This window comes from Suillus subalutaceus (assembly GCF_016647625.1).
Source record: "Suillus subalutaceus strain FC151 chromosome Unknown DFJ58scaffold_139, whole genome shotgun sequence".
Taxonomy (NCBI): Eukaryota; Fungi; Basidiomycota; class Agaricomycetes; order Boletales; family Suillaceae; genus Suillus; species Suillus subalutaceus.
In genome coordinates this window covers 27,625-48,480 of record NW_024540388.1, presented here as the reverse complement: position 1 = coordinate 48,480, position 20,856 = coordinate 27,625, and the positions used below count along the sequence as shown (strand labels likewise).

The 20,856-nt window shown below is 48.3% G+C and overlaps 6 protein-coding genes across 6 annotated transcripts; 3 read left to right on the top strand and 3 right to left on the bottom strand.

The window, feature by feature from the left end:
* The first annotated feature begins 105 nt into the window (after positions 1 to 105).
* Positions 106 to 1,258, top strand: DFJ58DRAFT_811312 (uncharacterized protein). The gene is made up of 6 exons (XM_041391474.1): positions 106 to 183; positions 234 to 319; positions 371 to 568; positions 625 to 875; positions 928 to 958; positions 1,033 to 1,258. The coding sequence occupies exons 1-4, from the start codon at positions 111 to 113 to the stop codon at positions 820 to 822; spliced, it is 555 nt and encodes a 184-aa protein (XP_041238863.1). The 5' UTR covers positions 106 to 110; the 3' UTR covers positions 823 to 875; positions 928 to 958; positions 1,033 to 1,258.
* A 287-nt stretch (positions 1,259 to 1,545) lies between these two features.
* DFJ58DRAFT_916850 (Fph type histidine kinase) lies at positions 1,546 to 11,576 on the bottom strand. The gene is made up of 37 exons (XM_041395499.1): positions 11,299 to 11,576; positions 10,726 to 11,240; positions 10,451 to 10,667; positions 9,955 to 10,400; positions 9,735 to 9,898; positions 8,976 to 9,686; positions 8,722 to 8,924; positions 8,614 to 8,671; positions 8,408 to 8,551; positions 8,240 to 8,353; positions 8,022 to 8,180; positions 7,465 to 7,713; positions 7,334 to 7,415; positions 6,007 to 7,276; positions 5,843 to 5,956; positions 5,662 to 5,791; positions 5,559 to 5,639; positions 5,426 to 5,505; positions 5,298 to 5,370; positions 5,210 to 5,248; positions 5,120 to 5,155; positions 4,684 to 5,065; positions 4,551 to 4,630; positions 4,462 to 4,498; positions 4,341 to 4,416; positions 4,255 to 4,288; positions 4,021 to 4,202; positions 3,769 to 3,967; positions 3,639 to 3,719; positions 3,500 to 3,589; positions 3,428 to 3,451; positions 2,413 to 3,377; positions 2,338 to 2,359; positions 2,213 to 2,283; positions 2,124 to 2,161; positions 1,937 to 2,072; positions 1,546 to 1,881 (listed from the first exon to the last, which is right to left on the bottom strand). The coding sequence occupies exons 1-37, from the start codon at positions 11,385 to 11,387 to the stop codon at positions 1,818 to 1,820; spliced, it is 7,455 nt and encodes a 2,484-aa protein (XP_041238862.1). The 5' UTR covers positions 11,388 to 11,576; the 3' UTR covers positions 1,546 to 1,817.
* A 331-nt stretch (positions 11,577 to 11,907) lies between these two features.
* Positions 11,908 to 13,421, top strand: DFJ58DRAFT_858643 (uracil-DNA glycosylase-like protein; the record flags this gene model as incomplete). The annotated part of the gene is made up of 8 exons (XM_041393975.1): positions 11,908 to 12,131; positions 12,229 to 12,350; positions 12,408 to 12,503; positions 12,570 to 12,622; positions 12,696 to 12,730; positions 12,801 to 13,053; positions 13,110 to 13,136; positions 13,191 to 13,421. 8 exons carry the CDS (start codon positions 11,908 to 11,910, stop codon positions 13,311 to 13,313), a joined length of 933 nt encoding a protein of 310 aa, XP_041238861.1. The 3' UTR covers positions 13,314 to 13,421.
* Positions 13,422 to 14,029: 608 nt separating this feature from the next.
* Positions 14,030 to 15,476, bottom strand: DFJ58DRAFT_811290 (uncharacterized protein). The gene is made up of 3 exons (XM_041391473.1): positions 15,264 to 15,476; positions 15,222 to 15,235; positions 14,030 to 15,161 (listed from the first exon to the last, which is right to left on the bottom strand). The coding sequence occupies exons 1-3, from the start codon at positions 15,322 to 15,324 to the stop codon at positions 14,286 to 14,288; spliced, it is 951 nt and encodes a 316-aa protein (XP_041238860.1). The 5' UTR covers positions 15,325 to 15,476; the 3' UTR covers positions 14,030 to 14,285.
* A 535-nt stretch (positions 15,477 to 16,011) lies between these two features.
* On the bottom strand, positions 16,012 to 19,795 carry DFJ58DRAFT_96271 (DNA helicase). The gene is made up of 16 exons (XM_041395652.1): positions 19,728 to 19,795; positions 19,467 to 19,678; positions 19,014 to 19,410; positions 18,878 to 18,965; positions 18,797 to 18,817; positions 18,384 to 18,747; positions 18,268 to 18,329; positions 18,059 to 18,216; positions 17,898 to 18,008; positions 17,742 to 17,835; positions 17,469 to 17,676; positions 17,290 to 17,405; positions 17,041 to 17,229; positions 16,877 to 16,996; positions 16,728 to 16,821; positions 16,012 to 16,666 (listed from the first exon to the last, which is right to left on the bottom strand). Exons 2-16 carry the CDS (start codon positions 19,489 to 19,491, stop codon positions 16,143 to 16,145), a joined length of 2,571 nt encoding a protein of 856 aa, XP_041238859.1. The 5' UTR covers positions 19,492 to 19,678; positions 19,728 to 19,795; the 3' UTR covers positions 16,012 to 16,142.
* On the top strand, positions 19,677 to 20,600 carry DFJ58DRAFT_96268 (60S ribosomal protein L11). The gene is made up of 4 exons (XM_041395651.1): positions 19,677 to 19,795; positions 19,848 to 19,911; positions 19,961 to 20,418; positions 20,472 to 20,600. Exons 1-4 carry the CDS (start codon positions 19,793 to 19,795, stop codon positions 20,475 to 20,477), a joined length of 531 nt encoding a protein of 176 aa, XP_041238858.1. The 5' UTR covers positions 19,677 to 19,792; the 3' UTR covers positions 20,478 to 20,600.
* Positions 20,601 to 20,856: the final 256 nt, after the last annotated feature.

Genomic DNA, 20,856 nt, shown 5'->3' with positions numbered 1-20,856 from the left:
CACTTTCATCACGTGCCTCCTATATTATCCTTATTCGGTACCGAATACCCACCGAAATTCGAATTCGCCATATCGACGAATATCCCTTCTATAAAAGGAATATTCGTTGGATGGCGTGCTTGGACTTTTCTTGCTCCAGTTGTCAGCCCACTTTGATGGCACCGAAGAGAGCAAGAGAGCAAGGTATGACTTGCTGTCTCATTGAGATTCGTTCAGTTTTCATGCTACTAAAGCTCCAAGACACGTCAATGCCACGAAGCAGACACTTGCTCTAGACGTAATCGCAAAACGGACGAAACGTCATCTTGAAGAGCTTGAGGTGTGACAGCCAAAATACAGCCATCATCGTCATCGTCTAAACATTCTGCAGCGTTCCAATTATACAGAGCCTTCAATCACCCTCGACGATAACGATGAGGGAGCCATAAGCGGAAAGAATCGCGTCCGCCAGATCGTTTCTGATAAACGTCACTTGAATGACCCTAATGCGAAGAAGAAAAAGTCGTCCATGAAAGTTCGAACTGCGCTCCTATATCGCAAGAATCTTGCTACCCTGATCGAGGAATCGGTCAGTTCATCTCCGGAGTTGTCCAAACTCATCCTAAATACCAAAGGCACCCCTAGCGCATAGCAAATCTTCCTTGCCACGTTCCAACATATTTAACAGCTGCTGCTCCTCCCCCTCAGTTGCCCCCACGTCTTTTATGCTCCGTGTGTGGGTACAAGGGCGCATATAGATGCAAGAAATGCGCCATGCCATACTGCGACATGAACTGCGAGAGCGTCCATACTGAAACACGCTGCGAACGTCGCGTCATCTGACTCTCCATACAGCAATCATATTGTCGGTATCCATCTACATCTTTCATCCGTAGGTGAGCTGCTTCTGTTGTCGCAATTTCTTTCACAACTCAGTTGGCAGGAAAGCTAGGGCATGAACGTCTCGGTCAACTTGGGTGTAAGCTGCCCTCAAACCCGAATCCTTTTCCATTGATTTGACATACCAATCTGGATCAAACGGTTATCTACTAGCTTCGAAAGGCGTCGCTTGACTGACTCGTGAAGGACGTCAACCAATTTCTTGCTTCAATCCTCATTTTGCGTTTTCAATAATATGATTTAGCATCGGAAGATAGCAGAGGGTAGTGGTAGACTTATGGCCATCTTTTGATACCTTCACACGAGAATTCGCAGCAGGATGAAATATAGCACGCTCCACTCACTAGTTTCTTGCATGTCTTCGACGTGTGATCGCCATCTCTAAGACGGATAGGAATGACCATCATATGCCGAGGAATACAAGAGATGCCGCCGCATCATCCATCTAGTCCAGGAGGCCACTGTCAGAAAAACCGCCTACCAGAAAAGTACAATGGTAGTGTGTAGAAAAGTCTGTTTCTGTTTCTGCTCCCCAACCTTCCTCGAGCGTCACGCGATTGGACAGGTTTCACAGATACTGGTGGTACATAAAATGAATGGAAGGTGCGCAACCCGCACTGTAGTGTGGCTTAATCTCCTGAACTTAGGTGGATGACATCCATTCATACAACAATGAAATGCTCCGCATTCAATCGTAACACACTGCCTTAATATAATACATGGTCTAGATAATAACCGATTCAAAAAATGAAACGTGCGATCAGTAAGTGGAAGAATGTGATGTTGGGGCGTGCTGTGTAAAAGAACTGAACGAAAACAATTGTCGATGTCATCGGAGGAACGTGGATATCATACGATCGTGTGGCCATGCCATTAGGCGGTGTAATATACGTACGTGAAGCAAGTCTATAGATGGGCAGACAGATTTGCATGAGGGGTCACGAAAGCCCTATCTTGCGGAACATCTCTTCGAGCGTTTTGAATGCTACGGGCTTGACAAGACTGGTGCGAATGAGGTGTTAATTAGTGGGAGGTTAGAAAATTTAATCATGCTTACTATCCGCTCATGCCAGCCTCGAATGCCCTGCGTTTGTCTTCAAGGGATGACATGCCAGTCAAAGCTAGGATGACGCTTGGCTGCCGACTTTCTCGAGCTTTTTCAAGCTGGCGAATCTCGATGGTGGCGCCCAGCCCTGTGAAAAAACATGAGAACAATCTTTGAATAAGTCAGGCACTGAGCACACCATCGAGGATGGGCATGGACAGATCAAGCAGAACGACGCTGGATTCGAGTAATGAGCCAGTTGTAATCATATAGAGAATATAGTCCTACTCAAATGGTCCTTCAGATTCAAATGTCTCGACTCCTTGTCGACCATCGACTGCCTCACGATATTCAAATCCCTTGTAAAAATAAGTAAGTTATAATATTAGGCTACCAGATATAAGTGACGTCACCTTCTTCATCAGCCATTTGATACTGGGAGATGGGCGCATCAGTCACAGCAAACATAGCGGGCTTGAGTCACGCACAGTAAACTTCGCAGGATATTGTTGTCTTCAACCACCAAAACTTTCGGACGAGGGCGATTTAAATCCAGTGTCCGGATTGACGATTCCAGGAGTATCCCATCCGTACCGATGGTTACTGTTGAATTTGATATACTTGAAGATGTGCTTTCAGTCTCAGTGTTCTCCGGAGAGGATGGCGCTTCCTCGACATCCGGCGATGCAGGCATTTCAGGTGGGGTGTTGGGAAGTGCGGGAGATGAGCGATTGTGTGAACCCCAATCAATGCTCGCTCGGCGATGCCGGTTTGGACTCGATAGGTCGTCTGTAAGCATGGAGGAGTGCAGAGAGATGCTATCATCCGAGATCCCGGCCACAGAGCTGGCGAAGCTTGGCAGACGTTGTTGACGTCTTTGTTTGGCTCGAAGTAAATGTTTCAACACAGCGCGCAATCGGAAAGGCCCGCCTGGTTTGTGAACAATGCGACAAAAACCACCAAAGTTCTCGTAGGAACTGCAAATCCCCATGACCCTCGGGCTACCTCTACTTGAAGACAAGATAATGAACGACCGACGGTAGTCCATTTTCTCAAGAGCGGTAACAACAGGTGACGAGTCTTCGTTTATTATCACGATGTCGCTCAACTCACCTCCATCAGTCTGCACTGTGAATCCCCACCAATCCTGGAGGTACTTGCGAAGCACATCGCTGAGCATCTGAACACCTTTGCTCTTATGCTTGAACCCGAGGAAGGTAACAGTGGGGACAACACCATCGAACATAAAAGGGGTTTGAAGAGCACTCGCGCCATCTTCCAAAGTTTCTGCTTGGAAGGTGATCTTGATATCGGTGCCAACGTTTTCTTCGCTGGATACTTCCACTTTTCCGCCCACGCTTGGAGACTGGACGATGCTGTTGACAATCGCAAGGCCTAAACCTGTCCCAGCTTGTAGAGGGTTCTCCTGGGAAAAGGGATGGAACAAGTGATTCTGAATTCCTTGTTAGTAAACGATGACTGCTGGTCTGGCAAAACCGTTACCTTCAGAAAATTTTGGCTGATTCCCTGTACCAAGTGTCAGCGTGGAACAAACTGATGCACCCAACTCAATACCTTTCCCGTATCACTGACACATAACTCCACCATGCTAGGCTCTTCATTTGGCGCAGACACTTGGCGCAAAGATACATGAACGTAACCATCCTGCACAGTCATTGAGAATCACTCGTAGGAGGCGTTCAATCATACTTACGGTCGTGAACTTCAGGCTGTTTCCAAAAAGATTCATCAACACCCTTCGAATACCACCTTTGTCGCACTTCAAAATCCACCCCTGAAAGACAGTCAACGGTCAACAGGAAGGAATAGCTTGGACGGCTTACGCCTTCACGTCGGTCGATATCAACAATGATCTCCACGCGCCTCGAAGAGGCTGGAGCAGCCATAACACTCGAGGACCGCTGTTCCATCGCTGGAGCATAGACACTCCCAATTTCTGACTCGCGAATGGCAGATGTACGGGCACAGTGTCCAATCCACGATCCGTCGATTGCCTCTTCAACAAGTTGTTCGAGATCCACGCTATGTGTCAACAATAAGCGACAACAATATGCATGAAACCTACCCCAACTCACATGCTCCTCGTAATGACATTGTCCACGCCACCTGCTTTCATATTGCCGCTAAGTTTCGTGAAATCGAGAACGTGGTTCACCGTTTCAACAAGTGATGTCCCGCACGCCTGGACGGTGTGCAGGAATGAAGTCTGGCTATGGCTTAACGATGTATCGGAAAGTAATTCAGCTGCAGCGAGAATCTAGGCAAAGCCATCAGGAGGAAGACATGCCAGCAAAGACGTCAAGCCTTACCCCATGCAGAGGAGTACGAAGCTCGTGAGATATGCTTTTGAGAGGAATTAGTAATGTTGCTCATGAAAGCGAAGCATGCACCAAACTTGGATATAAATAAACTCTTCGCTTGGTCGGCCAGCATCATTCTCCTCTTGAGGACAGCGGAGAGAATGATGACACCTATTTTTTCTCAGTGATTATTGAGATGAAACTCGGGGAACCAACCTATAGCACGAAGATAAGACAGTTCGTGTCCCTCGAGCTGAGAATAAAGTCAGGATGGAGGTGTCTCACTGAAGTAGCTGAATCCTTACAAATCGCCGTGATGAATCAGTGGCATTGTAAGCACAAATCAAGGCAAACGGCCTTTTGTCGATATTGAAAACAGGAACAGCTGGCGAATATCATCAGTGGACTAAAAGAACATCAACATAGAAAAAGACATACTGAGTGCATACTGTATGTGCGTTGGGATAAAGGGACGGAAGCAGACCGGTAAAATGCCTTCAGATACTTTTCCGTCAGGGTATTGATCAAAGAACGCGTTTAGCTTGTGGTATTCATCCGCCGTCAGTGTGCGAGATGTTGGTCGGAATTGTGGATCTCCGCGATGCATGACAACAGATATCGTTGCTTCGGCACTGAGCGTCTCCAGTACTTCGCAGTGTGAAACATCCATGACTACCACCTCCTCGACGTCTAAAGTGCGTTTCACAAGTCTAGCTGCACGATCATACACTCTGTCCATGGACGAGTTAGCGTAAGGGTCATCATCCATGTTTGCATCTTTCTGATCGATCTCAAGGCACTCTCGACTAAATTGCTCCATCTGAGATGCGGTGAGTTAACGTACAGCGGTTGGCACTGAGGCACACGTGCTCACAGAGGTCTGGATTTTGTCTCGTATGCGCAGTTGGATCTGGGTTGGGGTAGTTAGTTCATGGGCGGAAGTACAACAGCTAACCCAGCTCACTTTATCACGCCACAATTCCATCTCACGCATCACAACGGCCTAGACTCGTGTTATAAGATTTAGGATGATTAAATTAGAACCCAAGTACCGCAAATTCCTTCAAAGTGTGTCGCTGGCGCGGGGCGAAATCCTGTCGCGGTGAATCATCAATCAAGGAAAGACTGAGATGCGTGGTACGTCAGCTGGACATGTCACATAGATAACGACTCAAGTTACCTGCCAATGTTAAATCCATCGGAGGTTCTCAACGGAGCTGCAGCATAGAAGCGAACGTTTGGGAATCCGGTAACCAGAGGCTACATCATTCAGTATATTCGTCAGATGAACCTTCATATCAAGGTGCACTGACATTCTTAGCAAACCGCCAATCTAACTTTGTGTCCAGGATAACAGTTGGTTCGTCACCCCTACGGACAGTAAGACTGGAGTTCTCAGGGTGAAGATATTCACACCTTTGCAGTATAGCGTGTGCACAGAAGGATGTCAATCTTGCACTGCGCTTTAAAGTAATCCCACCTGCAAAAGATTGGAGATATAGGTAGATGACAGGAATTGAGCACCATACACTGTGATTTGAACCACCTGTAATGGCGATTACCAACAAATTCGCATTGAACTCCAACTAATACTCACTGCTCTGTGCCATCGATGAGGGATATGTAAACGCATTTCGTGTTGAACACAAGTTTGACCAGATGTGCAATGCGATCGAAGTTGATGTCGGGGCCGGTGTTCCAGAGGTTAAACCTATTTCATATGCTTTCTGAGATGACCTTGATGGTGAAAAACAGATATACTTGTATAGAGCGCGTCTTCGCTCGAGCTCGTCCGGAGGGTTCGGTGGAGCTAAATAGCCAAGATCTAGGAACATCTGCTCCTCCTTCGCAGATCGACCAGCACGAAAACTATTGACCGAGTCGCACACTGATCGTCCGCCTGGTAAGCCACGGTCTCTACCTATGCTGTCGGGTAGGGGCGAAGAGGTTTGCCTTGTCAAGCAAATCCTTCGCGGAAGGGGTGGTGCCGTACAAACGTTGAGTTCCATTGGCCCAGGTTCACGTCTGTGGTTTACGTAGTCCTGCCAAAATTGAGCGGGGTCGGGGGTCATGGGAAATTGCTCTGAAGCGGATGTACTGACTGCGGTGAAGTAATCGCCTTCTTCTGTCGGCTCAGGTGAATAATTACGCTGCAGTGGAACAGAGGTTGGCGGGGGGAAAGAGACATGTAGCTCTCCCTCAGTTATGTTGCGTAGGGGGGTTCTAGGTAACGATCCGGGTAGGGCGAGCACGGTTAATTCATCTTCGACATCTTGTGTACCCTCCCAAAAGCTGCCTGCGCGGATTCGAGACATTCCAGGCGTTGTCGGATGGGCAGGGGGGCTACTGACAGTCGGATGTGATCCTGGTATTGCTGCATGCACACCTCGCATTGGATCTGTTAACTCATGCTCAGGAGAGGGCAACGCAAGAGGAGACAAATTAACGCGTGCTGCTGCCCATCGCATGGTTGCAGCCGCAGCAGTTGCCTCCGGACTAATGCTAAAAGTTTGTGTGGCGTCTAAATGGAGATGCATCGCCTGGGCTCCTGTTGCGTGTCGCAGATCTGTGAATGAGTTGCGGAATCTGCGGCCACTGAGCGACGATGACTTTGATGTAATCTTTGACGATAGTTTGTCAGGATACATGAATGAAGGAAAATCAGAGATCATCACCGCTTTCTCGGGAGCGGGCTTGAACTCTGTCTCATTGCTACTGCCACTGGAAACTGAGGAAGAACTAAAAGTGTGGTAGGCAGGCAATACAGGATGCGAATGCTGCGGTGATTCGACGATAATCGACGCAGGATCATGTCTCAACGCAAAATTGTCTCGCGAAGAGCCCTCCCGCATGATAGGAGTAGACATCATCGAACGCGGATGACGAGGCGTTTGATGAGGATGCCACTGACCCGATGCGTAAGCAGTCATGAATGTAGCCCAGTCGTGCTCGGCCCCGTCGATGTCGGGTCGGATATCGCCAGGAACACTCGCCGCCGCGGCGAGGGTTTCACAAGGACTACCAGATGGAGCTGAGTAAATAAGAGGACACTCAGATTTTACGCTGATCAGAGCGGGGAGGCACACACCCATGTCTGCAGGGCGTACTTCGAATGACTTCATGGATAAAGCATCGGTATCTCGAGTATTATATACATCCTTTGAAGAAACCTGTCATAGTGGTGCAGTGACTCTAGGGGTATCCAAAAAAGACACTTACACGAGGATCCGAGCTCTTGGGGATGTGACTATCATGTAAACATGGCACCTGGGGCGCAGGGGGTAGGTATGATTGAGTGCCCTCTGCCATAGAGGCGGTTGCTGGTCGCGGCAGTCGAGGACTTCGGTGCTTCACCTTGGGCAAACGTGGAATGGGCATTTGAAATGGGGATGGCAAAGGAAAGGGCTTTGCGAGAGGTACTAGAGATGATGGAAGTGGATCTAGTGCTGTATCTGTTATTGTCGAGGACTGCATGACGCTAGTTTGAAGTGTTTAGGCAGAAATAATGCACTGTATCCCTCTAGTAGTCATGAAACAATTACTAGGTACAGCTACGCGACGATCACTGATTGGAAGCTGTGGTCATTAACCGAAGGATGCTGAAATGGGAAGTTGACCACAATTCAAATGAAGCAGTTGATAATATCGACGAGCGACAGCTCCAGTAGTGAAGTCAAGGACAGAATGTCCAGTACCGTTGTCGGTGGTGATGGTAGGGTAGAGAGGACTGTTAAAGTCGGTCTCCTTCATCGAAGAAGGGTTATTGATGTGCTTACTAAGCGCCCCACAAGCAACCCCGTGCCTCGCTTGACGTCAGGACCAATAAGGAACCAAGATGCCTTCCATTTTTGTTTGCATTCTTTTTTTGCGAGTTTAGTGGAAACATTAATGAAAATTAAAATGGAGCACAAGTGTCTTCCGTCAAGCCCGCCATCCTATGTCCGTGTTCTGTGACGATCCCAAAAAAAATTAACGTATGGCAACCCCGCTATACATCGACAGCTACAAGTAAACTCCACATATACAACGGTAGAGTCAAGTTGTCGTTCTGGTCTGACAGGGCCTCAAGTACACATGAGAGAGTGACCACAATAGAATAGCGCAATGTCTGCGGTTTCAGGGTCGCATTAAATTGAGGGGCAACAGAAGCGAACGAACTCACCGAAAATTCTTCCGTAAGCCCGCAAAGTCTCAAAAGCCACGCGCAACCCACGAGGGACAGCACAAATGCAGCGCTACCTTCTAGGGTCTTAGAGGACGTTGAAGACCAACGGTGCCGACCGACGCGTTTCCCGACAATAGATGCCTGACAAAGACGTCCAATTCAATCGACTTTTCAAAATCCGTGAAGACGGAAAGGAAACTAACCAGAGCATCGCCAATACCCAAAGCGAGGATACCGGTGTATTGTAGCAACTGCGATGGCCTACAATGGTTTAGATTCTGCTTGGGACTTTATCAAGGTCAAAGACGTACTCTTCAAGCCACAGTGGGCCCGCGCAACCAATAAGCAGATAAAAGTGACTGAGGATGGCAGTTCCGCTGTCCTTTTGTTCGAGGAACTCGTTCATGAACAGGTGCACAGCCGCACCAAAAGGATAAATGGCGAAGTATCTGACATACTCTGCAAAGATAAAGAGCGCAAATGCTGCACTGAAGGACAAGTGAGTGAATGCGGGCTAGAGATATTCGTTAGACCACCAATAGTATGATGACAGGAGGCTACTGACGTCAACAGCTACTCCAGGCAGGAACATAACAACTGCCAACGCGTGAAAGAACTTGCGCCTCGCGTTGATACCAAGTGTAGGAACGTGCTTATCCGCGGCATCCAACAATTCTGTGGCGACTTGCGAACCATTGGACAGATTAGGGAGATTAGCCAAGTTGGGGAATGTAAGCCCAAGTGCAGTGGTGGGAGCGGATGAAGATATCTCCGTTTGTGGTTTCTGATTCGAGTTCGCGGCAAATGGAACGATCACATTATCTTGTGTACCCCCACTCGTGTTTCTATGCCTGTACCGCCTTGACCTTGATAGCTGTCGGTTCCATCCGGCAACGCTGATGCTTCCGAGAAGGGCCCAGTAGGCAAGAAGCATGGGTCGACTCCACTTCTTACGCCCCTCAAAGAGCCAAAGGATAGTCCAAAGCCACGGATTTCTACCTCCGAGGTTCCACCACGTCCACGAACCAATAAGGCCAACTACAATGATTATGGTTCCGATGTAAAAACCCGCGGCAAGAGCTCGTCGATGTCGTTGCTTCTCCTGTGGGAGTCGAAGACGCCTCACTGGTCGTTGCGCAATATGCCGTGATAAGGCGAGAAGGGGAGAAAGTAGGAAGCCAGTAATGAAAGAACCTGCGATCAGAGCAATCTGGAAAATCAACAGGGGTGTTGGCAGGCGGTACGTCTTGATAAATGGCGCTGTTTTCGGCCATATCTTAGCAAGAAGTCAGTATGAATATTTTGAGGTAAAAGCCCAACAGACCCTCGCTCTAGTCAATCCCAGCAGTTCCGTGGCCAAGGACAACCCGCCAAAGCAGACAAGGGCCAATTCACCCAGCGTGAACCCACCATGCGCTAGCCGAAGGGCACTATATAAGCAAAGCTGATAGAACAATGAGCCGATGCCAATGTCGAAATAGCTGATATCTGGAAATCAAGGTGTGAACATCTCCTCAGCGGAATTAAAAATTAAATCGATTCACTTCGCCATATAGGGATCTCCGCCAACGCAAAAAGATATCGAACGGTAATGGCCAGTATGGTCATGCCGAAAGTAAAGAGCAGGTAAAGCCATGTTCTACGCATTTCACTACGAGGAACAGAGCCACGCTCTCCCTCAGGGACGCTAGGACGTCCGCGATACCGCGTCTCAATGATCCACGACGAGCATACTTGGGCTAATAATATAAACGAACACATTGTGGAATAATCCACTAGGCCACGACGAGATTGTATGAGGGCATCGATAGCGGAATCAGGTGATCGAGGGTTATGGAGTACACTGGGAGCTTCTATCAACCAATGAGGTGGAGGAAGATTGGGATCAGACAATGGAGAGTGAACCTGCCGCAAGGCCGAGTATAATAGTGCTAGCGCAATCATGGGTGGGAGTAGGAGCCCTGTGAGGACGCCATCATTCGGAGACTCCCTGTTGGGAGTTCATTCCAGTGAAAACAGACGCCTAGGAAACGGACATGCCTGTAATTCTTTGGGACACTCATCCAGATGAAACTAAAGCGCGGTTTAATCGTAGGGCTCAACTGGGAGCCACTGCGTCTAATTTCACGAGTCTCAATACGAGGGGATGCTGTACGGCGAGACTCTGGAGCAGTAGGTGCAGCGGTGCTGGTGTGCGGTAGTATGGTGTGCGCACGTATAATATAGACTATGGCTATAATAAGGAGGATATACATTTCTGCAGTCGGAAATTAGTACCGAGACAAACTCTGTAGATGTGTGGATAATATATTCACCTGCGGACATTGACGAGTCAATGATGTCATGGGTGTCATCCGTGAGTTTCTTGTTGAAAAAAGCTAAAGATCCGACGAGGAGAAGTGATTCTCCCATATATCTAGTGTCCATCCAAAATGTCCAAGTTCCAAGGCGAGGGAGGGAAAGACTGCCAGATATCATTGCTGGCAATAGAGTGTGCACAAATGGAAGCAGTTTGTGCCGCTGAGGAAACGATGAAGCTCCAGAAGATGGGTGTGCTGCATTAGTTGCATTGTCGAAGGTTCGTGGGTGAGGCGAGCGTGAACGAGTGAATGACATTCTTCGTGGTAAGGAACCAATTTGCTTGCCATCGTTAGTGTAATCAAGAGGCATGGGGCCAGACGCCTGTTGGGAAGGAGACGTTGGGCGCCGCTTTCTCCTGATGGTGTCTCGAACGTCCCTTTGCAGGCCTTTTTGAGAAGGACGTCGTCCTCGAATATCATGAGGCTCATCATCCGAATCCTCATCGGCTGTTTCAGTACTCGACTGATCGCTGGATTGAGTATGCTGCGTGAGCTCCCTTATACTTAGTGAGCCGGAATAATTCTTACCTTGAAGACCCTGCGTGATAGGTTGAACTCAATTCCATATTAGTATGATCTGGCTGAACAGCTGCCACCGTGGCCCCAAACGGTCCCATGTGACGTTTTACAGGTCTAGAACTCAAGAATTGTCGTCTAGACGAATCCGCACGCCCGGATGCATTTCTTGCAGACGGCGGCGAAGGCGAAGAGTTTGAACGCGGCAGTTTGGCGAAATGTCCCAAGGCAAAACTATGAATTTGGCACGTATGGAATATGGAGGCGGTGACTCCGACTCGTGAGTGAAGAAACAAGGACAAGCAAAAGACTCCGAAGCCCGTTAATAATATTATGGCATAAGTTAGCAATTAAAATGTAGACTCCGAAGGGCTTCATGTCGCGTCCGCTCGCGGGACTAGACTCTCGCGTTTTTTCTCTCTTGCATAGCCTCTCAGCGTCATGTCCGATGTTGAACAACGCGTCGTCTACCTAGAAGATGTCGAAACAGCAGTGCTTTCGACTTCTAACGCGGAAAAAGACTCCGAATCACCGAGCTCAACACCACAAGATGGCGCAGTCAAGGCCACAGCGACGGCAACACAGGCAACAGGTAGTACATTGAAGAGGCAACGCACTCTGATGGATATGCTATCTGGACCACAGGATTGCAAAAGTGCAAAGCCCGCGGCTAAGAAATTGAAGCTGGGCGCCTCGTCGTCAGGCTCTGACTCTGCCAAAATTGCAGTCGCCGGAGTTCAGCGTTTAAATGCGATACCTTTCTCTCTGTCTCAATACATCGAATCAATTCCGCAGGATCACAGACATTTGCTAAAGCTAGAATCCGAATGCATGGGCAAGAGTTGGTACGTACTGGCGGTTCACATAACAACGCCGTGCTGCATTCTGTTCTGATAAGACACGGTGTAATAATTTTTCCGCTGACGCCGAGCCATTCTTCAGGTTGAAACTTCTAAAGGAAGAGATCAAAAAGCCGTATTTTATCTCACTGAAGAAGTTCCTGTGGGAGGAAGGAGTTCATGGCCCTGACGAGAGTGCTAAAAATCTCAAAGTATACCCTTCACGTATGTTGTTCTTCGCGAAGAGATCTAGTCAGCCGAGTAATTGAGCCCCGTGAGCAGCAAGAAATATTTATGCGTGGTCTAATACGCCCCTTGGAAAGGTGAAGGTCGTAATCATTGGCCAGGACCCCTACCACGGTCCGAATCAAGCTCATGGTGAGCCGTCCCTATACCGCTCTTATTTATCGGTCCCAGGTTAACTAGCCGTCACGCGACTTTTAGGCCTCTGTTTCTCCGTCCCCAAGGGCGTCACTGTGCCGCCTTCCTTGAAAAACGTGCGCAATCTCTCACCGGTAATTGATCATCACGCCTCATTCTCGCATTTCTAGATCTATGCTGAGATTAAAGCCGAGTACCCCCGAATTCGAACCTCCTAAGCATGGGTAAGCATCAGATAAGGTGGATGAGTCCGAAATATGTATGGACTAACACGGACTTCTGGATAATAATCAGTAACCTCACAGCGTGGGCTGATAATGGTGTCCTCATGTTAAACACCTGTCTTACTGTGAAGGCAAACAACGCAGGGTCCCATTCCGGCAAAGGCTGGGAACAATTTACTGACAAAGTTGTGGATGTGGTTGACAAGTATGGCGGTGCCAATCTTTCGTCCGGCGGTGATTCCGAAATGAACGGGATTGGGCGTGGAGTGGTATTCTTGGCTTGGGGGTCATGGGCCGCAAAGCGTGTGGCTAAACTCAACAAGGTGAGTTCATCAAAGCCCAATTGGGTGATGATCGAGCGCTGACTAGAAACGCCCAGACAAAACACTTGATTCTGACTAGTGCCGTGCGTCCTCGAATGCTCGGGTTTGATGGCATTCTTGACTGACTTCTGAAATAGCACCCTTCGCCCTTCAGTGCTCATAAGGGCTTTCTGGGCAATGGTCATTTCAAGGCTGCGAATGACTGGCTCGGGAAGAAGTATGGACCTCAAGGCAGAGTCGACTGGTGCAATCTGGATTAATTGAACTAATCAACACACGAAAAGCATACGATACCACCTTTGTTAATATACCTACAGGATACTGCCTGCACACATTGTATACATTGCGTAGTTTTTGCTAGTGGGTCTAGATTAGCTGACGCTCGTGAACGACTGCATAAGGTGAGTCCCGACGATATAGCGGGAGGATCTAGGACGCAACACGTCTTAAGTTGTAAGTGCAATATTTATGCATAATCTGTTTGCACAGATCTGCAATCTCGCAAGTTCCCACAATTGATCGCAAATAATCACATGTTGATACCCATGGATACCCATGGATACCCCGTCACCTTTTAATCAGATAATCGAACGCAAAAAAATTGAATGCCACCATCAGATGAGTGCTGGAAAGGGTGACAGAGGGTGCATTGTTCCGGTGCGACTGATGCGATTCCAGGATAATCCCGGATAGTCCCATGCTATCCCATGATGCGTCGTCGGAGGCGGTCGCCAGCAAAACACCCAAAAGAAGAAAAGGTTACCTTGGCACGGGATCTTTATGTGAAGACTATATTTGGCTATCTATGTGGTCGTACCCGCTCGGTGGCTGTGCGGTGCCTGTCACCTTAATTGCTTAAAGAGGAAATTTGGTAAACTTGGTTCAGTTGTAAGTGACTCATCGTCGATTCGAACCGACTCAAACGCAATGGGTCGTGCTGGATCATGTCCGGGCATCGGAATTGCCAGCATGGCAGGGAGAATTAAAGCTATTACACGGAAAGAATATTTTACCAGATAGCTGTGTATACATCTATTGTAGAATTGACTAGGTGGCCAGAAGAAAGCTCGCGAGCGATAGCGATACAGACGTTGTTAAAATCATTTAGCAATGAGCAATGAGAATCCCGAGGTCGTGTGAGGAAGGGACTGATAGTACAAAGGATGAGAATAGTTACGACGAAAACGGAAATTAAGAAGTACAGGACGACGACAACGATAACGACTGAAAGGTCACCGAAGAGCGTTAGGATGCTTGCCGTGAGAGGTATAATGGGATCGTGGATCCTGCGCAGACGGGGCTGGAGGCGATGCTAGGCGCACTGCCTGTGGATGCGGTGGGGGACTCGGCAGGTGTAAATCGGTGCCTAACGGTCTGAACCCAGAAGGTTCATTGACAGAACGCCGTTGTGGGTACGTTATTGACGTATGCGGCAAGGACGTGCGCTGCGGGTGATGGTTTTGGGATGGATGAATAGGATGCTGAGACGGTGGGGACATGGCATGATCTGGACTGAACTGGGATGGTTGATATGAGTAGGGATAATGTGCGCTTTCTCTGACGTCACATAGGAGATAGTTCATATCATTATATCCAGTGGCAATGGGCCTATCAGCGGTATGTGCATAGTTTGGCTGAATGGAGTGTGCAGAGACACTACTTGAAATCATAGAGCGCGGAGGCGGCATGGGATTTGAAAAAGTGAATTGATGGGAGCTTTTCTGAGACATAGGCGGGGGAACTGGGCGAAGACTATAGGAAGCAGACGACGAAGATGATACATGAGAGCCCTGTGACTGCTGATCACTCATCATAAAACTTTCTTCCCAATGACCGTCCATTACAGGAGGAGTACGCAAGTTACCGCTGACGACCGAGGGAGAAGCGGATTCTGAACGACCCGGAGAAGGTGATTCTGCGACGGGCGACGACTCTCGGCTTTTTGAAGAGTTGGACTGGGCAGCAACAGGTGTTGTCTCAAGAGACTTTGATTTATCCTTGCCTGTCGGACCTTTACCGAGAGACGGGCGGTTAGCTGCGGGTAGATTGAGTGCAGCTCTTAAGCAATTATTCTCTTCCTCCAGCTCCGATACTCGCAACTCGAGAGCCTGGAAAAGGAGTGAAATTAGATGACGATTGGAAATAGAAGTTGGATAAAAATGCCGCACTTGTAGATGAGCAGCTCGCCGTGCACGAAATGCTCTCTGAACAGTCCCTAGCTCTATTAGGAGGGAGGTTATCATTGCGCTTGCGACCACGCTTTGAGGACATTTAAATTTAAAAGTGACTTGGGATGAAAAAAGCAGTAGGAGATGAAGGCGGGGAGGAAAGGACCTAAAGAGAGGGAAGGCAGGAGAACATATAAAAAGGGACCAATTCATCGGGCAAGCCAGATCTTTGTGTATCACGTCCGCATTCGATCCCTATTCGATCAAGGTCACAGGCTGGGCCTTGCCTGGGCCAGACCTACTTTTTTGGCTCCGAACCGATCTCCGCACAAACTCAGTCTTTTGCCGTTTCCGGCAACCCAAATTTAGTATACTGATGTGACATGTCTTTTCGACGTTGTCATGATTCGTTCAAGTACTTCCATGAGCCACGTCAATTAATTCACCGAGCAGTGAGCTCGGTTACAATCAGAGGCCGTGCTTACATCGATACGACTCACCTGGATTCTGCTTCTGAGTACGACCACCGCAGTTCTACATTTTTATCAGAGTTTCGTACCTTCTTCGAATCCGATTATGGTCAATTCGCTTCTTCTTCAAGTCCCTCTCTGGAAGTACCCTTTTGGAAGACAATTCCCTCATTTTCATCAAGTCCTTGAAATCACAGGGGGTACGATACGGTTTTAGTGTGACCTACGCATACCGGTAGACTGTATAAGATCTGCTACGTAGCCGGTCCAGCCCCAGTCTCCATACGCGTCACTGTAGTGCTTCCCATCATAGAATTAACAAAAAAAACAATGTATTTCAAGAAACGGTGGCGTTAAGGTACCCCACGACGGTATGACAAATTGTCAAAGCTTCAACAACGTGACAACGGTGGAAACCGCGGGCCCAGTCCTCGAGTTCCAAGGATAGCACTCAAGTGCGCCCCATCGCTCGCTGTTCTTTCCTTGCGGTAGCTTTGTCCTTATCGCGACGGGAAAATAATTTGTGGCGTGGTGCTGCATCCCGTGCTAGTTTCTTGTTGGCCGACTTATTTTGCTCGACATAGGACATATGTTGAGCACCACTCAGTGCCGTGAGAGACCCTGTCGTCCGCTGCGCTGCTGGAAACCGTGTAGGGCCAAAATCTTTGGATGTCACCGTTCCTGCCAAGTCCCCCTCATTCCCGCGTATGTCCGTCCCTAGATCAGCTTCGCTCTCGTTTGCTAAGAGCACCGATGAAATCAACTCGATCTGCTCATCCTTTGTCTTGTAAACTAAATCTTCGAGTTCCTCAAGTCCGTCCAGGTGGGTAATGACCTTGAACGCATAACCCTGGTCGATCAGAAATTGCTGACGTTTTGTGCTGTAAAACATCTCTTGGGTGTCTTTGGAAACCAGCGAGTAGAAGAAAGCGTTAAAGCCTTCGTCATTACGCCGCTTCGCTCGTAAGATCCGACCTGTGATGTCACCGTTGATGTCAATGAGATTGTAGAGTAAAATATTGCCATGTCAACATACCCAAGCGCTGGGCTTCTTGTCGCCTAGAGCCGAAATGCGAACTGATTTGAATAAGGCACGTAGCCTCCGGCAGATCTATGGACGTATCGCCGACCTACGAAGGAGAAGTCAATGAAGAGTCTCTTTCTACTCGGTGGCGTGAAATGTACCTTGGACAAGAAGATGGTGTTGACGTTAGAATCATGCTGGAACCATTGCAACACCCGCATCCGCTCGACCTGCCCGGTGCCGCCGTGGATATAAGGCTTCCCAAGTTTCTTGGCGTACGCCTGGGATACTTCAGGAGACGTACTCACAAATACGTCACACTTACCTCAAGCGCAAAAACATTGTCGGAAAAGACGATAACTTTGTCTCCTCTTGCCTCGTGGAATTTGATGAGGAATTGGCACGCTTGGAATTTCTTTGGGTTCATACAATAAAGCAGCATACGCTTCCGAGATTGCTCCCGAAGATACTCCTTGTAAAATTCGGGAGTCATAGGACACCAAACTTCAGCGCACTAGTGAAAGGGTGATTGGTCCAGCGACAAGTCACGTAAGGTAGAGAGTACAAAACCTACCTGGACGTTAGCTATATGTCCCTTGGCTGCGAGGTCCATCCAGTTGGCCTCATATAACTTAGGTCCTATCATGTAGTTGAGATCCGCAATTTTGTCGTCCTCACGCACAAGAGTCGCTGTGATCATAGTGAAATTAGTGACTGGGTCTGCATTCTTCAATGCCACCTCGAGTAACCCACCGGTCAAGCCAAGCTTTGAGTGCGCTTTGATTGTTGTAACAACACGGCGGAACATGGCAGCCGGCACGACGTGCACTTCATCTAACAGAATAAAACCCCATTCCCGTGAAGTCAAAAATTCCATCATCTTCTTGGACTCATGGGACCTGTTGTGCGTATTCGCAACCATGGAATACGTCGATACGACGATACCACTCTCTCCAGCAAACTACACGAAGTCAAGTCCTTATCATCAGATTCTAGGGAAAGGCACAAATCATAGCCAAGACTCACTCTTTCTTTCTGATCTGCGGTGAAAACGGCGATTTGGCGATCCGTCACATTGGACCACTGCATGAATTGTTGCTTCCATTGCATGACAGACACGCTGCAAGAAAAAGTATTTCATGAGAACGTTTCGAAGCACAGCATTGGTGTTATCAAACATACGAAGAAGTGCACAGTACCAGACACGATTTTTTGATCGTACAGGCTGCTGTAATCCCGACGAGGGTTTTTCCCGCCCCGCACGGCAGAACAATAATTCCAGAACGTGCGCGGCTAAGTCCACAGGTCAGAAGGTACCTAGACAACTAAAAATCGCGACCTACCCATTTCCGAACATCTTGCTCAAGCTTGTCTCTTGATACGGTCGAATAACGGTTGCCGGTTTAAGGTCAATGTCCAGATTTGCATTGACCGTGTCATTCCTGAAGTCATACTCCTCAAGCATTGGATATTCCAATTCATTACACCGCTTCTTGACATCCTGAAAGAAACCGTGAGAAATCCACAAGAAGCTATCCATTCTAGACTTCACATCGATTTTTGCATCGTCAATCTCGAATGCATGAACATTGTCGTCGTCTTCGTCGATTTCATCTAAGGCAAGAGGGATGAGAAAAACCAAATCGGCGGCAGAGGGCACGAGCTTGCCGTTGTCAACGCCCACAATTGAGGTAAAAAGGTCAGCGTCCGCGGCTCCTCCGGACATCGATGCTCCGGCCCTAGTGCCCGCAGTCTCATCCTTCTTCTTCTCAGCCTCCTTGGTTCCAGGGATCACAAGGTTACCCTTCACAGGGGCTTTTGAAGTCGTAAAAGTGGCAGCCTTGATACTGTTGTCCGTTTGTTGAGAAACCACTCGTGCCTCTCGTATCACTTTGTCCTTCAAAAGAAGCTGAAGGGTTTCCGGGTGGCTGCTCTCAACGAAATACTTGTTGTGCTTCAGCACAAGCTTCACTTTCCCGTAAGATAGCGTCCGCTCCCGGATGAAATTAGTGATCGTTTCTGGCACTGGCACCTTGTATCTTTATGAAGCTTAGTTAGACTACATGCCCCATGAGACACACCTTGGAAAGCCGGTTCAACACCTTGCAGGATTAAATGTATTAGTATACTTAAGCAGCACGAGGACCTTAGTGCACACGAACTTCAATGATGTCCTCTGTTTGCAACCCGACCGACACCGCGGCGTACAGTGAATAAGAAGTGAGTTTGTATTCGTGGATAAAGGCCGGCCTGATGGCGTGTCTAGATGTGTAAATTACACAGCAGGAATCTGCGTACCTGCTAACAGGTTCACTTATAGCTACAAGAAAGTCCTGAGCCTGCTCTGCAATGGGTGAAAAGGCCTCGAGGATAATGTGGCCATCATCAGGACTAATCCATAATGGCCGCGAAGCATGGTCAGGTTTAAGATGAAGAAAAGAGAAATCCTGATCCATGAATATGTGGGATACGAGTGCGTCTTGTTGTCGACGATGCGCGTCCAACGAGCTTTCGTCACCGTCAATGGGTTTGGCCCTCCGGGCTTCCGCCAGTTTCCTTGTCAGCGCACTGAAATTGATTGTTGCACCCCTAGGAACGAAGGAGGCGTTGTCCTCTTGTTCACTATGATATTCTTCAACGTAGTCGTTACTGTCCTCAGCCCGCCTCCGTTTCGACGGCCCAGCCTCTCCAGATCCTGTGATGAAATGCATGAGTATCTCGCGCTAGAACAATGCTTAGAATGCAACATACCTTCAAGTCCGCGTTTTGAAGCCATGTTTTGCTCAGTGCAGTGGTAGTCACTGAAACAAGATGGGTCAGCGGAGTTCACGGCACCGAATGGCAGTCAAGAACAGCGCTGATTTGTCAGCAGGTACTATTTGATGAGTAATGGGAATTAGTAATAATTAATATATTATATAATGCTTAAAGGCATTGTTGTCGGACTCTGCCGAACCAGCTGCCTAGTTTATCAATTAGAGTTCAGCCTCCAGAACCCAAATGTGGACACACCCAGCCTCGCGCATCCCTCGACAGCGACAAAATAACGCTGGAAGTTAACTAGAAGTTACGACGCAATGGTGAGTGACTTGTATTGTTTTGCAAACTCGCCTAACGACATTCATGCTGCAGGCCGAACAAAAAACAGCACCCACCAACCCCATGAAGGAGCTGAAGATTGACAAGCTCGTCATCAGTGCGCCTCTCTTCTCGTGTTCTCATATGGTGCTAAGGCATTCATCTAGACATTTGTGTTGGCGAGTCTGGTGATCGTCTTACCCGTGCATCCAAAGTCCTTGAACAGCTCACCGGTCAAACGCCTGTCACCTCGAAAGCTCGCTACACCGTCCGTACATTCGGTATCCGTCGTAACGAGAAGATTGCTGTCCACGTCACTATCCGTGGGCCCAAGGCAGAGGAGATTCTTGAGCGTGGTCTCAAAGTGAAGGAGTATGAATTACGTCGGAAGAACTTCTCGGAGACCGGTAACTTCGGTTTCGGTATCCAGGAGCACATTGACCTTGGTGCGAGATACGATCCTGGAATCGGTATCTTTGGAATGGACTTCTATGTCGTGATGGGTCGCCCTGGTGCTCGTGTTGCCAGAAGAAAGGAGAGACGGGCACGTATTGGTTTCCAACACCGAGTGAGGAGGGATGACACCATGGCTTGGTTCAAGCAGCGGTTCGATGGTATCATTTTGGTGTGTCCCTTTCCTCTCCATTTTATGGTGGTTTCATTCATGCGGTCACTTAGAAATGATCATTGTCGTCGCTCTGCTCCATTTCCTGAGCGGCAGGCATCAGGAATAGTCTACATATGCTTTTCATATTGTCGCTGTCGAGGCGGGTTCGACTCGAAGTGAACTACGCTTGCTACGAAAATGACCGAACTCGTTCCAACTCTACAATCGGAATTGAATGGAGTTACATATGTCTTATGTCATGCATTTAAAACCTGTCAAGTCGTATTCGGTCGTTCAAGACCATATGCAACTATTTTCCAGCAATGAATATTCTGCATATCCATTGTTGGCATATAGTTGTCAACCCGAGGCCCATCAACCTTGATCGATCGATCAGTTCAAATGTTGACGATGTTGTCAGGAAAGTCAGAATCACCTCAAGCGCGTGGAGAATGA

Coding starts and splice junctions, on each gene's coding strand:
- DFJ58DRAFT_811312 (XM_041391474.1), top strand. CDS start 111: ATGGCGTGCTTGGACTTTTCTTGCTCCAGTTGTCAGCCCACTTTGATG. Junction 184..233: donor GAAGAGAGCAAGAGAGCAAG/GTATGACTTGCT, acceptor ATGCTACTAAAG/CTCCAAGACACGTCAATGCC. Junction 320..370: donor GTCATCTTGAAGAGCTTGAG/GTGTGACAGCCA, acceptor AACATTCTGCAG/CGTTCCAATTATACAGAGCC.
- DFJ58DRAFT_916850 (XM_041395499.1), bottom strand. CDS start 11,387: ATGGGACCGTTTGGGGCCACGGTGGCAGCTGTTCAGCCAGATCATACT. Junction 8,672..8,721: donor GGCCCACTGTGGCTTGAAGA/GTACGTCTTTGA, acceptor AAACCATTGTAG/GCCATCGCAGTTGCTACAAT. Junction 5,957..6,006: donor CGAAGACGCGCTCTATACAA/GTATATCTGTTT, acceptor CATATGAAATAG/GTTTAACCTCTGGAACACCG.
- DFJ58DRAFT_811290 (XM_041391473.1), bottom strand. CDS start 15,324: ATGTCCTCAAAGCGTGGTCGCAAGCGCAATGATAACCTCCCTCCTAAT.
- DFJ58DRAFT_96271 (XM_041395652.1), bottom strand. CDS start 19,491: ATGGCTTCAAAACGCGGACTTGAAG. Junction 18,217..18,267: donor TTGACGATGCAAAAATCGAT/GTGAAGTCTAGA, acceptor GGTTTCTTTCAG/GATGTCAAGAAGCGGTGTAA. Junction 18,009..18,058: donor AGCAAGATGTTCGGAAATGG/GTAGGTCGCGAT, acceptor CTGTGGACTTAG/CCGCGCACGTTCTGGAATTA.
- DFJ58DRAFT_96268 (XM_041395651.1), top strand. Junction 19,912..19,960: donor GATTGACAAGCTCGTCATCA/GTGCGCCTCTCT, acceptor GCATTCATCTAG/ACATTTGTGTTGGCGAGTCT.